The sequence below is a fragment of the Astyanax mexicanus genome, chromosome 9 (assembly GCF_023375975.1).
Source record: "Astyanax mexicanus isolate ESR-SI-001 chromosome 9, AstMex3_surface, whole genome shotgun sequence".
Taxonomy (NCBI): domain Eukaryota; kingdom Metazoa; phylum Chordata; class Actinopteri; order Characiformes; family Acestrorhamphidae; genus Astyanax; species Astyanax mexicanus.
In genome coordinates this window covers 41,111,196-41,127,500 of record NC_064416.1, presented here as the reverse complement: position 1 = coordinate 41,127,500, position 16,305 = coordinate 41,111,196, and the positions used below count along the sequence as shown (strand labels likewise).

Below are 16,305 nucleotides of genomic sequence, written 5' to 3'. Positions count from 1 at the left end.
AAAGGTGGGTAAAGTAACAGGTCTTTTCAGCTGTTCTGGTATGATAAAGTGAGCTGGCTGACTGGAAGTGCTGTAATAAATAAAATGTACTGTTGGCCTCTTGATGAAACCATCTCAGCGAGGGTAGAATTTACCTATAATTATACAACAGTTAGTTCCGACCTCATAATCTGATTGGTTGAGAAGTGTTCTAGCTAGGGTTGCCAACTTTTCGAAAATGAAATAAGGAACGGGCGGGGATATATATATATATATATACAGTGAGTCCAAGAAGTATTTGATCCCTTGCTGATTTTCTTCGTTGGCCCACTAATAAAGACATGATCATTCTATACTTTTAATGGTAGATGTATTCTTACATGGAGAGACAGAATATTAAAAAGAAAATCCAGAAAATAAATCTAAGGAATATATATTAATTGATTTGTATTTCATGGAGTGAAATAAGTATTTGATCCCTTAGTATTCATTAGCAGTTCTGGCTTTTACAGACCAGTTAGACACTCCCAATCAACTTGTTACCTGACCTGAAGCCACCTGTTCTCACTAATCACTTGTGTGAAAAACACCTGTCCACAGAATCAGACAGATCACACAGATTTCAAGTCTCCAACATGGGTAAAACCAAAGAGCTGTCACAGGACCTCAGAGTCAGAATTGTTGACCTTCACAAAGCTGGAATGGGCTACAAAAAGATTAGTAAGGTGTTGGATGTGAAAGTAACAACTATTGGTGCAATTATCAGAAAGTTTAAAGAGTATAACATGACAATCAACAGACCTCGGCCCGGTGCTCCAAAGAAGATTTCGCCTCGTGGGGTGGCAATGATGCTGAGAACCGTCAGAAATCGTCCTGCAACCACTCGGCAGGAGTTAGCAAATGACCTGAAGGCAGCTGGGACCACAGTTTGCAAGGAAACAATTGGCAACACTTTGCGCAACAATGGATTCACATCCTGCAGTGCCCGAAAGGTACCCCTGCTGAAGAGAGCACATGTGGAGGCGCGCCTCAAGTATGCCAATGATCATTTGAAAGATGAACCAAGTTATTGGAAGAAGGTTTTGTGGTCAGACGAGACCAAAATTGAACTTTTTGGCCTCAACTCCACCCGCCATGTGTGGAGGAAGAAAAATGCTGCCTATGACCCCAAGAACACTGTGCCCACCGTCAAGCATGGAGGTGGAAGCATAATGTTTTGGGGGTGTTTCTCTGCCAAGGGTACAGGGCTACTTCACTGCATCACTGGGAAGATGGATGGAGCCCTGTACCGCACAATCCTGAGGGACAACCTCCTCCCCTCTGCCAGGGATCTGAAAATGGGCCGTGGTTGGGTCTTCCAACATGATAACGACCCTAAACATACAGCAAAGGCAACAAAGGATTGGCTCAAGAAAAATCACATTAAGGTCATGGAGTGGCCCAGCCAGTCGCCAGACCTCAATCCGATCGAAAATCTATGGAGGGAGCTGAAGGTCAGAGTTGCCAAGCGACAGCCCACCAACCTTCATGATTTAGAGAGGATCTGCAAAGAAGAGTGGGCCAAAATTCCCCCTGGTGTGTGTGCTAAACTTGTGGTTAACTACAACAAACGTCTCACCGCTGTGCTTGCAAACAAAGGCTTTGCCACTAAGTATTGAGTGTGTTTGGCAAGAGGGATCAAATACTTATTTTCCTCATTGAAATACAAATTAATTAAAATATATTCTTTAAAATTATATTCTGGATTTTTGTCTTGATATTCTGTCTCTCCATGTTAGAATATATCTCCCATTAAAAGTGCAGAAGGATAGTGTCTTTATTAGTGGGCAAACAAAGAAAATCAGCAAGGGATCAAATACTTCTTGGACTCAATGTATATATATATATATATATATATATATATATATATATATATATATATATATATATATATATATATATATATATATATATATCCAGACAGTTCTCATACAGAGTTCCAGACTGTTCTCATACAGAGTTCCCCAATGGTGGAACAAACTACCTTCCACTACCAGATCAGGAGAATCTCTCACTATCTTTAATAAACTCCTGAAGACTGAGCTCTTCAAAGAGCACTAACTCTCCTAACACCTCTAACTAACTACCTTCTACTACCAGATCAGGAGAATCTCTCACTATCTTTAATAAACTCCTGAAGACAGAGCTCTTCAAAGAGCACTAACTCTCCTAACACCTCTAACTAACTACCTTCTACTACCAGATCAGGAGAATCTCCCTCTATCTTTAATAAACTCCTGAAGACAGAGCTCTTCAAAGAGCACTTACTCTCCTAACACCTCTAACTAACTACCTTCTACTACCAGATCAGGAGAATCTCTCGCTATCTTTAATAAACTCTTGAAGACTGAGCTCTACTTCTAACCCCATTTCCTTCTTCCCCTCCTTCACTTCTCTATCCCTTTATTTCCCTTCGACCTCCTTTGAGCCCTATCTAAAATGGGTTATCTTAATTCCTATTACTTTGTACTTCATTATTGTAAGTCGCTTTGGACAAAAGCGTCTGCCAAATGAAATGAAATGTAATGTAATGTAATGTAATGTAATGTAGTAATATATTAGTCTATGAATTATGTAATATAACTCCAAACCATACCAAACACAATATGCTATGTTTTTTTGAAAAAGACACTTTTAGTATTAAATTAATTCGAACCACATGTATAATAGTACTGTTCAAACGTTTTAGGCACCAAAGTAAATGACACTAATCACTAACTGGGAAAAAGCATATGATTTGAACAGATGCAAATAAATATAAATACAGTAAAACATAACAAGGAATTCTCATTTTTAACTAAATATGTTGTATCTTGTGTGTACTTACCTGTAAAAGCTCTGCTTTTTGTAAAATTGCTGTGTGTATTTACTGTTAGGCTGTAATGTGTTTTCCTGAGCAAATAAAAACTTACTGCACAGATAAGAAGCTTTTTCTTTGCTGAAATTCTCACAGGTGCCTAAAAAGTTTACAGAGTACTGGATGTTTCATTCAGAAATATTTTTTATGGAAGAAATTAAATGCTTTTAAATGAGCTTTGATATTGATGTGATTTTTATATGGCACAGGGAAACTGGACACCGCGTGCTGTTTAACGTCATACGTGAGCACGGGTTTCTGCGTTCTAAATCACTCCCAATCACAGGAATAGTGCACTATATTGTGTGTTAAGCAGTGGTAAATAGTGCACTGTTTCTGTGATAGGGAGGGAGTGATTTAGAACGCAGATACAGATACTGCGCTGCCCCCCTCCGCTCAGATAACAGCCACTTCTGAACAGAGGCTGCGCTTCTGATTGGTTGTGAGTCTCCATGTCATGACCAATGAGAGTCGCAGACTCTGTTAAGAAGGAGTGGCTGTTCTCTAGCGGAGGGGGGGCAGCGCCGCAGCGGTGTTTCTGAAACAAATCACCCGCCTTAATGACTCACCTTAAAAATACGGGACAAAGCGCGTCCCGGATCAATTCAATACGGAGCGCGTATTTTACCGCCCAAATACGGGACGATTACGGATTTCAAGGGACGGTTGGCAACCCTAGTTCTAGCCGTGCTGATATTTGTGATAACATTACAGCATTCTCACATTACCGCAATAAACTTGTATCACTCCGCCGATGCGCTGCCGAATAAGGGCGTATATACACAGTACAGTTTTAAATCATCACCTCCAGCAGCACCAGCAGCAGCGTTAGCTTAGCACAAGCTAGCGCTCAGCCACGGCACGCCCGCCCTCAGCGCTGACACGTCTTTTGTGGAAAAAAGGGAAGGAAAACCGCTCGGCTAATGCCGTCTGACAGTCAGAACGGTAACTTAACCAGCCAGGCTAGGCTACGCTAAGTTAATGCTGAGCTAAAGCAAGCTACGCTAACCTAACCACAGTCTAGCTGGCTAGCTAAAACCAACACCACCCAGCAAAACAGGCAGAAACGCTCAAAAAATATAATATAAACCATACGCCATTAGTTAAGTTTCAGTTCAGTTACAGTTGTTGTGGAACTACTTTTTGGCAGAAGGAACAGTCCATATTAAATAATATTCATTCTGAATTTCTTAAAGTTCTTTGATTTATTTTCTTTATTCATTTTGTAAAAAAAAAAAAAAAAAACTCTTGTATAAAAGCAATAAAACACTCGAGGTCGTGTGTTATCACGAATAACATCATGGTAACACACTCCCTCTCGTGTTCTATTGCTTAAATAAACCGACACATTTTAAGACGTAGGCCGAAATTGAGCTTCCTCTCCTTGAAAGACCAGCATCCGCCGCTGTATTCAAATGCATGTCTAACTGTGAGTTTTGCTGCATGTGATCAAATATGTCTAGACTTACTTAAGTAGTTAAGCACTTTGCCTAAGTGCACATCTTGTGCAGTATACGCTGCCATAATGTACAATTCCCTACGCTTTACCCAGAACAGAACGAGCACATTAACTCAGGGCTTCTAAAGGGTTAATAGTTTAAGTCCAGCACTTTCCTGCAGAAAAGCTTAAAGTCTTGGTGAAGAAGTGTAATAAAGACGTTCTCTAATGCATTCTGCTGTATACAGTCGGCTCTGTCATGCTTTCAGACATGCAGCTGCTCATCGGTAAAAAGCTTTCTGTGAAGTTTCATGGTCTGTGGAGGTGGACTTGGCCACAGACCAACACTGTTTTTTTTTTTTTTTTTTACTTTATTAACGGTGAAATCACAGCCTCGCACTGCCACCCTCCACACAGAGCTCCCTAACAAACTGCTCCCTCACTCGGAGAAAGAGCTGCCACTTATCCTGAGTGATTGGGAATGACACGTCCCTGCTCTCGGACTTGTGGCCCAGAGAAAATCTGGATCAGTAAACAAGATTCTGTTTATTTTGATGTTTCCTTTCTGACAAGCAGTGATGACTAAACCAGCTCCTCCATCATCAGCTGAGACCTAACTGCAGGAAGGTCCTGCTGAATCTCAGCGTTCTGAGAGGAGGGTATTTTTTTAAGGTTTATGCCGTGTGCTGGATTTGTGACAGGCGTGCATGTTAATAGTTTCTGACAGCTCTCATTTCCTTCAGACAGGACTGTGAAGAGCGTTAGACATGCTGTCTCTAGTGTCAAAAAGTCATCAGTAAGGCAGAAGGTGAGATTTACTTTATTAGAGCTCTCACACACTGGCCATTTAATCGGAAACACAAACTTTGCACTTTTACTACTTATTGGCCAGTTTATTCAAAACCCTTTCCCACTTCACTGCCACTTTACTGGCCTTGTGGATGCATTCATTGGCCATTTTATTGAAAACTAGCCTAATTTACACATTGCTTTTGATTAAATTTATCTACTGAAATTTCTGGGCTATTGAGCACACTTGAATGTAAGCCGCACCCACTAATTTAAAAACAAAAAATGCACATACACAGGCCGCATATGGCTATAAGCCGCACTTTTAATTAAATAGGCTATGTACACAAATAACAAGTAATTGCATACCATGAACACTGCTGCATCATGGTTGGTTTAAAAAATAATAATAATAATAGCCTACTAGAAAAAAAAGTTATGAGAGTAAAGTCCTAATATTAAAAGGGAAATATAGTTTATGTATTTGGGCTGCCAGTTTGTAGTTTGAAGTTTGGAGAGAAAGAAGCATTTTCCGCTCATGATCTGTTAAAGAGCTGCTGTGATTATCATCAGTTAGCTACATTTATAACCTGCTACTTATTGATGCTCAATTGTTACTGTTAGATAGTCAGTGTTTGTAGTCTGTATTGCACTTTTCATGCTGATATCGAGTAGCTGCAAATACTTTTTTGTCCTTTTGAGCCCAGGATTAATCCATTTATTTACATTTATCTCTTCTGAAAACAGTTAATTCGGGTGAATAAAGGACTTTTGAAGCTCGTTAGCCAGAAAATTAAAAAAGAAAAACAAAACAAATACAGTATTAGCCGCACCTTTTTTATAAGCCGCAATAAGTGTTCAAAATGTAATAAAAAAAGGCTTTTTAGATAGAGTAAGTTCCACCCTTTCTAACCATATATGGTTTATGCTGATGCATTCCTGAGTAATTAAGCTGAAAACACAATTTTGAATATAAAATCCCTCCGTCGGGTTCTGAAGGGGTTAATAAAGTGGTCAGACCACCAACACTGTTACTGTTACTGTAACTGAAGCTGGCAGCTAAGTGTTAAATACAGTATTAGTGAAGAAGTGAACTCACGCTGGAGGCAGTCTGCGTTCAGCAGGTCCTGGCACTTCTCGTGGCATTTGACCCCACACTCAGTGCAGCGCATTCCCTGCCGCGCGATGCCCCACAGCAGCCCCTCACACTCGTGGCAGTAGGTGGGGGCGGTCGCAGTCCAGACTTCGAAATTGTGGGGGGTGGTGGAGGAGATGGGATAAATTAGAGCCTGTAGCGTCTTTCTCAACACCTGCAGTTTCTACAGGAGAGAACGAAAGAAAAAAAAAGGGAGAGAGAGAATGAAGAGAGAGAGAAAGAAGAGACTGAATATAAATGAAGGAATTAACCTTTACTCTCAAAAGTCCAAAAGTATGCAGACAACCCCTGTAATAAATGAATCCAGCTCCTTTCAGACGCGCCCGTTTCTGACACATGTTCAGACACAGCTTGTATAATATCCGCAGAACAACACTGACCAGTACAAATGAGAAGCTCTGGAGCACCAACACACAAGCATGAGGTCACAGTGCACTGAGCTGTGGAGCAGAGCTGAGAACTGTGTTCTCTGGAATGATGGTGCTGCATGCAGTCAAGCTTTTGACTCTTTAAATTAAAGTGTAAAAGTTCTGCTTTCAAACTACTTAAAGTATAAAAGTATGAAAGTAATGGAAGGGGAATAAAATGCCAATAAGAACAAAAGCTTAGGCCATGACCACCAGGTTTAATAGTGCCCTAGCCCCCCTCTCTCCCCAAAACACAATTTTCTAAAAGTCATAATGACTATAATGTTAAAATATTAAAGTGTTAATGTTGATAATATAATTTGGGATGCACTAGGCTCATCCCTGTTTTAGCTGCATATATATGCTGATTGTAAATGAATGTATTTTAGTAGAATATAGTAAATATATTAAAGAAGTTTAGTTGGGCTGGAGTTTATCTGGAGTTCTCTTGAGTCTCTGCACGGATCATCTTCATACCAGACTACATGCATCTGCTATGTTTTTGCGAGAGTGTGTGTGTGTGTGGGGGGGGTTTCACAGTATAAACCAGTAGAGCAGTGGTCAGCTCGTGCGGTTGTTATAGTTCTATAATGTACAACAATGAAAAAAAAAAAAAATTCAACAAATAAAAAGCTTCTCTGGTGAGCTTTTGTTTACCATCCTCCCCTGTCTCTCTCTCTCGTTCTCATTTTTTCACCCGTTCTTGGGCTCTCCATCTCCTTATAAGGGCGTTTTTTCTTGGACGTGGATTGTAACGTATTGGACCATGACCCTGATGACACGGGTTCGATCCCGTGTGATGAGTGGTGAGTTTATTTATTTATTTTTTTAATCCTTTCTTCTTGGGTTTACCTGCTTTGAGATGAACTGTTCTGCAATTGGGTTCAACAACCCTCTGGGCTGTAGAGCTACTAGTCTGTAGCACTCCATCCTATTACACAGATTTTTTTTTTTCCGTGGCCTGCCACGTAATGGCTTGGAAAACATCTGGCCCGTGGCCAAACTTAATTGCCGACTCCTACAATAGGGAGTCAGAATAGTATATGTTTATACTTCTACATCCATTCACAATCAGATTTACTCTATCTGGATGGAGAGATTTATCTGTATCAGGGTTTTTATTGAGCGATGAGAAGCCGAAATGATGTGATGTTCCAAGGGAAGTCTTTGGATGAAACGCTAGATAAGCAGGTGTCCACAAACCTTTGGATACATTACAGCACATATCTGTATATGTGTGTGTGTGTGTGTGTGTGTGTGTGTGTACACACTATTACACTTAGGCAGTGAAGGTAATTTCTGATATAGAGGTCCATATAAAAAAACGCTAAATATAATGGCATCGAAAGTGCTAATTCACCCCTAATCCCCTCATACACACTCAATCCTGTAACACATCCAATACCCTGACACCAAACACGCATCACTCAGCATGTTTGCTGTGTGTGTGTGTGTGTGTGTTTTTTACTGCCTGAATTTTACAGTCACTTTCACAGCACAGTCATGTGACCCCAGGGGCGGAGAAGAGCTGTCGCCATTTTTAGCAACCTCATATAAGAGAGGAATCACTGCCTAACATTAGACTGTTTTTAACACACAACCACACACACACACACACACACACACACACACATACACATAGAAAGGGAGAGGGACAGATAGAGGAAGAGAGAGATGAGAGCAAGAGAGGAAAAGGAAGGAGAGAGGAAGAAAGATTAACAGAATAAAGAAAGAGAGACTAGCACACACACACACACACACACACACACACACACACACATAGAAGAGTGGTAGAGTTATAGAGAGTGATATACTGAACAGTTACTGATATACTGTAATGTACTGATATAAGGTGATATACTGTAGTCATACAGTGCTAATAATATATAAAGTGACATACTGTAGAGAGATATGGGTGATAGATAGAGTAATAATATGGAGTTCTAAAAAGGACTAAATCGTAGTTATATATGGCTATATAGTCACACTGAATTATAGGCATATAGTGTAATATACAAAACTGTAGATTTACATTGAGTGATATACTGAGGTAGACTTATACAAGTGATGTTGAGTGATAGAGAGCAGCTACAGTTATACACAGTGATATAGGGTAGCACAGGCCGATAGAGAGTGATATATAGTGGTACAGATTGATATAGGGTGATATAGAGAAGTGTAGACCTATATAGAGTGATATACAATGGGACATAGTAAATAATAGTTAAGTACATGGTTATTAAGTAATATGAAGTGATCTACAGTGAAAGAGAGTTATATATAAATAAACACAGCTCTGAAAAAAAAAATAAGAGACCACTTAAAAATGATGAGTTTCTTTGATTTTACCAAATTAAAAACCTCTGGAATATAATCAAGAGGAAGATGGATGATCATAATCCATCAAACCAAACTGAACTGCTTGAATTTTTGCACCAGGAGTAAAGCAGCATAAAGTTATCCAAAAGCAGTGTGTAAGACTGGTGGAGGAGAACATGATGCCAAGATGCATAAAAACTGTGATTAAAGACCAGGATAATTCCACCAAATATTGATTGCTGAACTCTTTGCATCTTTTTTGTTTTATATAATTCAATAAATGCAAATAAATGCTCTAAATTACAATAATTTTATTTAGAATTTGGGAGAAATGTTGTCTGTAGTTTATAGAATAAAACAACAATGTTCATTTTACTCAAACATAAAGCTTTAAATAGCAAAATCAGAGAAACTGTATTTGTTTGCAATGTCGACACAAATGTACAATTACATAACCTGTACAACTGTAATAAAACATTTACTACACTGTTAATACATGGATGATTAATGTAAAATTATACAGTTATTAAAGACACTTATTAAAAAGTGGGACCATTTAAAAAAAAAAACTAAATTTTTATGCTTTGGTTAAAGTAACTATTTTAATGAACTCCATTAGAGAAGGCTTTATACTACATTTGGAGTACTGCTGTGAGAATTTGACTGCATTTATGAGGACGAAGTGCAACTCCTCCCTAAAGTACTGAGTGGAGCTTTAAGTTGCTGGGGGCTTTATACTTCCTCTGACTAATCCCAGCATCAGTCATGCTGCCAATATGTTCATTTTTCCTCTATAAACATATATATATATATATATATATATATATTGTTTTAAATAACAGTGTCAAGAAAAGCCAGACTTGGCAGATTGAAGCAGCTTAGCCACAATACTAACATCGGGGCTCATCCAGAATTGGAATGTGTTAGCAATGCTAACAGCCAGGTTCAGCACAATGAAGCCACAATGCTAACAGACACAGGAGCTGGGTTCAGCACTGTTGAAGCCGTGCCAGAAGCAGATAAACAACTTTTATGGAGATGCAGATTTCATTTTCCAGCAGGACTTGGCACACTGCCCACACTGCCCACAAGACCAACTGGTCTTATATAATATTATAGTTTTCTGAGTTTGATACATAATATTAATATATAATAATAAAATATTATAGTTTTCCTTGGCTGAAAGCCATAATCATCAACAATAAAATAATAAAAAAAAAAAAAAACGCTTGAAATAGATGTTAACATTTTGAACTGAATTACTGAAATAAAGTAACTTCAATGTTTTTCTAATCATTTAAGATGCACTAGTATGTGTAGTTGATGCTGATGTGTTGAGGCATTCTTGAGTTTTTAAGTTGAGAAGATGACAATGTGTGATTTTTGTCAAACTCAGCGCCTAGTGCTGATTGGTTTAAAGTACTTAGACTAAATAAAGGAAGTATTCTAATGTTTGTAGTGATGTAAAAGTTTTGAGATACATTTCTTGTAGTGTATAGCATGCAACACTAGCTCCCAAAAGTGAAGCATGGTACGTTGGCTTGGAACGAAAGAAAATTGCAGTTATTTCTGCCATAAATTCAACTTTGTGGTTTTCAGTTCACCCATATAAACCTTAATTCAAGAGCAAATCCAAGAACACTGAAAGCAAGAGGCGTGAAAATGCAGCGCTCTTGTCTTTCAGCAAAAAAGAACAATGGATTTCATATATTCCTTGATTACATTCAGCTCCGTACATCAACGCAGCAGCTACGGTTCTGCAGAGCATTAAAGCAGAGTGCGTTTAAGGCGGCTAGACTTTAAACAACTAGAATCATCTCAGCAGGAGTTCAAGAGTTATTCACCCGCGTCATATCATCAGGCCTCTAATCACTCATCTGTAATCCAAGAATTGATCGTGAAACGCCTGTCCGTGATTGGCTGCCTTAAGAGCTTTTGTTGAAGTAGCTGGAGCTGTGAGACCGAACCCAACACTTTTCCGTCTCAACTGGCTTTAGTGTTCAACATATGGCTGCGACTGCAGTTTTTAGTCTCAGTTCTCTCCAAGGGGATCCCCTCATCGCTCACACTCCCTCTCTCTTTCTCTCTCTCTCTCTCTCTCTCTCTCTCTTTCTCTTGTTTTTTTTTTTCTGAGTGAACTGGATAATGTGCCAACATCTGTTCAGCCTACTTACAAACTGCTGCTGTGAGCAACTCTCTTTCAGATACGTATGTGAAGCTTTTTCATCATTAGTCATAGCACTCACCTAGACCTCCTACTATTATCCTACATCTCCATATTAAAGCACATGACCTGCTTATACATCAAACTGAAACTGTAGGAGGCTCCTACTGAACAGTAGATCAAAGTGCGTAAGTAACATAACACAGGGATTTGATAAATCCTGCATATAGGTTACATATAGAGCCCGTTCCCTTCCCCTATACTCTACTTTCCCACTCACTCAATTTGACCTACACTCCTCCATCTAGAAGTTAGGTTACTGTGGCTGTTTATGAACCAATCAGCAACATTTAACCCAAACACGGGGTTAGCAGCAGGCTATAGTTCAATATACTCACTCAACGGCAAAAGAGCTAGCACTTAGCGTTGTTAGCAGCTATACAGTGCTAGCTGGGGTTAGCAGCAGGCTCGAATCTGACAGTACTTACCTCTGAACGGCGAAAGAGCTAGCACTTAGCGCAGTTAGTTGCTAATGCTGCTCCAGCAGTGCTAGCCAGTTAATGCTGCTCCAGCAGTGCTAGCACTGACAATTTTTGGGAAAATTAAAGGATTTTAAGTGCGCATTATAGTGCTAAAATATGGTAGGTTGCTTTGGCCGTTTATAATCTGATCAACAACATTTAACCCAAACATGAAGATCTGAACCCAAACAGATTGCTGTTGACGTTTATGAACCAATCAGCAACATTTGTGCACTAATTATCCACTACCTCGCAAGCTCTTCACAGGGCTCATCAGGTAGACACCTCCGTACATCAGTGTTTCACTGAATTGGGCCCACAACACCTACCAAATTTATAGGATTTGCCAAAAACTTTGATATTACTTTTTGAACTATTTGAAAGTCTACACTCTCAAACACACTGCTGAGCCCTTTTCCAACCAACCTCAAAAGCCAGTCTGTCTGAATAACTAATTTTTGTTCAACAGTATGTAAAATTCACTGGGTGGTGTACTTCAGGACACATTTGAGCTAAGTGCATTTGTCTCCTAGCATGCACTAGAGTCCGGGGTTCAAGTCCCTATCAGCGTGGAGGTTCCATGATCTCCTGTGCCAAAATGGGTTTTTCCCCAGTGACTGGGGATTCATCCCACAGCCCAAAATCATGGTGAATTTTCAGTGCATAGTAGATCTAGAATCTACTCTTTAAGTACTTTGCTGGCTCAAGATTTCTGAGAATTCACCCATCCATTCATCATCTACCGCTTTTCCGGGGTCCTGGGTCATGGGGGCACCAGCCTAAGCAAAGCCACCCAGACCTCCCTCTCCCCAGCTACCTGTTCCATCTCGTCTGGGGGGATACCAAGGTGTTCCCAGGCCAGCCAAGAGATATGATCTCTCCGTCGTGTCCTGGGTCTTCCCCGCCCGGGGTCTCCTTCCAGTCGGACAAGCCTAAAACACCTCGCCAGGGAGGCGTTCAGGAGGCCAGGATGCCAGAACCACCTCAGCTGGTTCCTGTCGATGTGGAGGAGATCTTGGATAAACAAGCTCCTTGCCCATTCTCTCTCTAGAGGAAACTCTCGAAATGTTTGCCGCTTTCACATCTCATTCTTTTGCTCACTACCCAAAGCTTGTGGCCATAAATGAGGGTTGGAACGTAGATCGTCCAGTAAACAGAGAGCTTTGTCTTCTGGCTTAGCTCTCTTTTCCTCACAAAGGACCGGTTTAGAGTTTACAACTCGGCAGATGCTCCACCAATCCGCCTGTCAACCTTGCGCTCCATCCTTCCCTCATTCGTGAACAAGATCCCGAGATACTTGGGGCAACTCCTTTAATTGGGGCAACAGCTCATTTCCAACCTAGAGAGGGCACTTCACACTTCTCTTACACAAACCCATATGTAAACCACTTAGCTGTAAGCTTAGTGCTTAAGATGTAGTAAGTCTAAGAATTTAAATGAAACGCCTCTTCAAACACTTCAGAAAAGTTTCATTCCTGTCTCATTAAAGCCAAAAATGCTGCATAATGCGACGTCTCATCTGAGCAAACCACTCTACTACGGCAAATCCAGGAACTGAACTGACAGGCTCAACGTTTTTCAAAAACTGATTTTTAACAGTTCAGTACGAACACACCCATCCAATCCGCAGCCTTCATCAACAGACACTTTGTCAGGTGACTCATTCTGCTCTTGCTTTCACTCTCAGAAATGACTTCACCCAAGGTATTTACATCGCATCACTCTCCCCCCTCTATTTATTCATCTGATTCATCTGGCGGCAATCAATTAAAACCAAGAGCGAGGGATGGAGGTCAGCAGAAAGGAGGAGTAATTCTCCCTCCATTGATTAAGGCTTTCTCATCCCTCTCTCACGGCGCTGGCTTTACCGCAGAAACCAAAGTGCTGCACTATAATTAAAAGTGGAATTACTGAAGCCAGAGCAAATAAAGCTACAAACCGAGGAGCCCACAGTCTTTTATTGCTCAGATCCACCAGCGTAGTAACAGCACTGGACTCAGGTAGAGGAGCTGTGGAAATATTAAAATGCTTCTGATTCATATTTAGCAATAAACTAAGTAGAGTCTACAGGATGAGTTGATTCAAGGCTCTGAAATAGTTGGCTTTTCGCTACAGTACTTTCTAAACTCTGCTTGTTAGATTAGTTGCTTCTACTGCTTTTTCACGGGTATGTTGGTCTCAGATCATGTTAGTTTATTAGTTTCTTGTAAAATAAGCATCATACTGGTTTGTTTTAGCATGCTATCTGCTCCCTATTCATCTGTTTGAGTGTTTATTTCTAGCAATGTTCAAAAGTTATGCCCTGCAAGAGAACAGGAGAACAATGGCAAGGAAATACTGTAAAACAAAAATCTCTATATTAATATACAAATATATATATAAGCAATTCTAACTTATGATTTGATTACTGAATTAGATTGAGGAAAATGTTAAATACGTAAATTACTTTTTTACAGGTTTCTGACAGAAACAAAAGCCTATCTACTCAGATTCACTCTGGAAGCTTTTATACGTAAAGATCTACAGTCTCAATTGTCTAATTTTGAAAATGACATTAAAACAATATTTCAACTAATCAAATGCATTCGATTAACCTTCGATTTGAAACAAATGTTTAGTTTTGAGGTGGAACAAAAATTGTAATCAAATAAAAATCTGGAAAACGTGGTGTAAAAAAAATATTTAGCCCCCATATATCAATACTTAGTAGAGCCACCTTGTGTTGAAATTACAGCTGTAAGTCTTTTAAGGTATGCTGGCTTTACCAGCTTTGCGCATCTATAGACGAACAAAAAACAGCTAAAGCTCAGCCAGGTTCGATGGAAAACGTCTGTAGATTCAAGATTCAAGATTCAAGATTCAAGATTTTTATTGTCACATCACAGAGTACAGGTGTACATGTGAGTGAAAAACTTGGGTGCAGATTCCCACCAATGCGCAAAGAATAATATTTACAAGAGAGTAATAAAATAATATAAAATATATAAAAATAGGACATACAGATAACTTACAGTATAAACACTATTTACAATACACTTAATTACAATAAACATGATAACTTACACTATAGACAAATATTGCACAGAACAGATATGCACAGATGTAGATATGGATAGTGTGGAAGTAGTCAGTATGTCACAGTATAGCTATGAGTAAGTGCAGGTAAGGAATGAGTTGAGTGGGGAGTGCAGGGGGCAGAATGCTGTATAATATGGAAAAGTCTGATAGATGCAGTGTAAAGTAAAGTGCAGGGTGCAGAGTTTGTATGGGTGTCAGTGGGGTGGGTTGGGCAGAACACCGTTCTACTGGCTATTCCACAGCCTGGTTGCTTGGGGGAAGAAGCTGTCTCGGAACCGGCTGGTTCTGGTCTTCAAGCTTCTGAGCCTCCTTCCACTCGGCAGCTGTGAGAACAGGGAATGGCTTGGATGGAACGGGTCCTTCATGATCTTTTTGGATTTCCTCAGGCAGCGGTTGGTGTATAAATCCAAAAGGTTTGGGAGCTCAACCCCAGTGATGTACTGCGCTGTGCGCACAACCCTCTGCAGGGATTTCCGCTCCAGAGCAGTACAGTTCCCATACCAGGTGGTGATGCTGCCCGTCAGAATGCTTTCCACAGTGCAGGTGTAGAAAGTCCTGAGGATGCTGGGGTTCAGACCAAACCTCCTCAGCCGTCTGAGGAAGTACAGGCGTTGTTGTGCCTTCTTCACCACCCGTGTGGTGTGTTCTGTCCATGTCAGATCCTCGCTGATGTGAACACCCAGAAACTTGAAGCTGCTGACCCTCTCCACCGCAGTCCCGTTGATGGAGATCGACGAGTATGCTTTCTCCTGCTTCCTGAAGTCCACGATCAGCTCCTTGGTCTTGCTGACGTTTAGAGAGAGGTTATTCTCCTGGCACCAGTTTTCCAGGATGTTAACCTCCTCTCTGTAGGCCGATTCGTCGTTGTTTGAGATCAGGCCAACAATTGTTGTGTCGTCAGCAAATTTGATGATGACATTGGAGCTGTGTCTGGCTGTGCAGTCGTGGGTGTACAGGGAGTACAGGAGCGGGCTGAGCACACAGCCCTGGGGCGCTCCGATGTTGAGGGTCAGTGAGGAGGATGTGATGTTGCCCATCCTCACCACCTGCTGTCGGTCTGACAGGAAGTTCAGGATCCAGCTGCACAGTGTGCTGTTCAGACCCAGATCCCGGAGCTTGATGTCGAGCCTCGAGGGAACGATGGTGTTGAATGCTGAACTGTAGTCCACAAACAGCATTCTCACATACGTGTCCTTCTTGTCCACGTGAGAGAGGGCAGTGTGCAGGGTCAGGGCGATCGCATCGTCAGTGGATCTGTTCTGCCTGTATGCAAACTGCAGTGGGTCCAGGGTGGCAGGCAGTGAGGAACAGATGATATCCCTAACCAGCCTCTCAAAGCATTTGCTTATGATGGAGGTTAGGGCAACAGGTCGCCAGTCATTCAGACAGGTGGTGTGGGCAGTCTTTGGAACTGGCACAATGGTGGCCAGTTTAAAGCAAGCTGGCACAACAGAGAGAGAGAGTGATGTATTATAAATGTCCGTGTAGACTGCTGCCAGTTCTCTATAGCAGGCTTTAAGCACTCTCCCGGGAATGCCATCCGGACCAGCTGACTTGC

General features: G+C 40.8%; 1 protein-coding gene across 3 annotated transcripts in view; it reads right to left on the bottom strand.

Annotated features, from left to right (window-relative positions):
• LOC103026877 (protein unc-13 homolog C) overlaps nucleotides 1-16,305 on the bottom strand; it is a 365,017-nt gene that overhangs the window by 294,373 nt on the left and 54,339 nt on the right. For all 3 annotated transcript variants that reach the window (XM_049483498.1, XM_049483499.1, XM_049483500.1), the window contains exon 7: nucleotides 6,202-6,421. In XM_049483498.1, coding sequence (XP_049339455.1) covers nucleotides 6,202-6,421 — 220 coding nt within the window. The remainder of the gene's footprint in view (nucleotides 1-6,201; nucleotides 6,422-16,305) is intronic.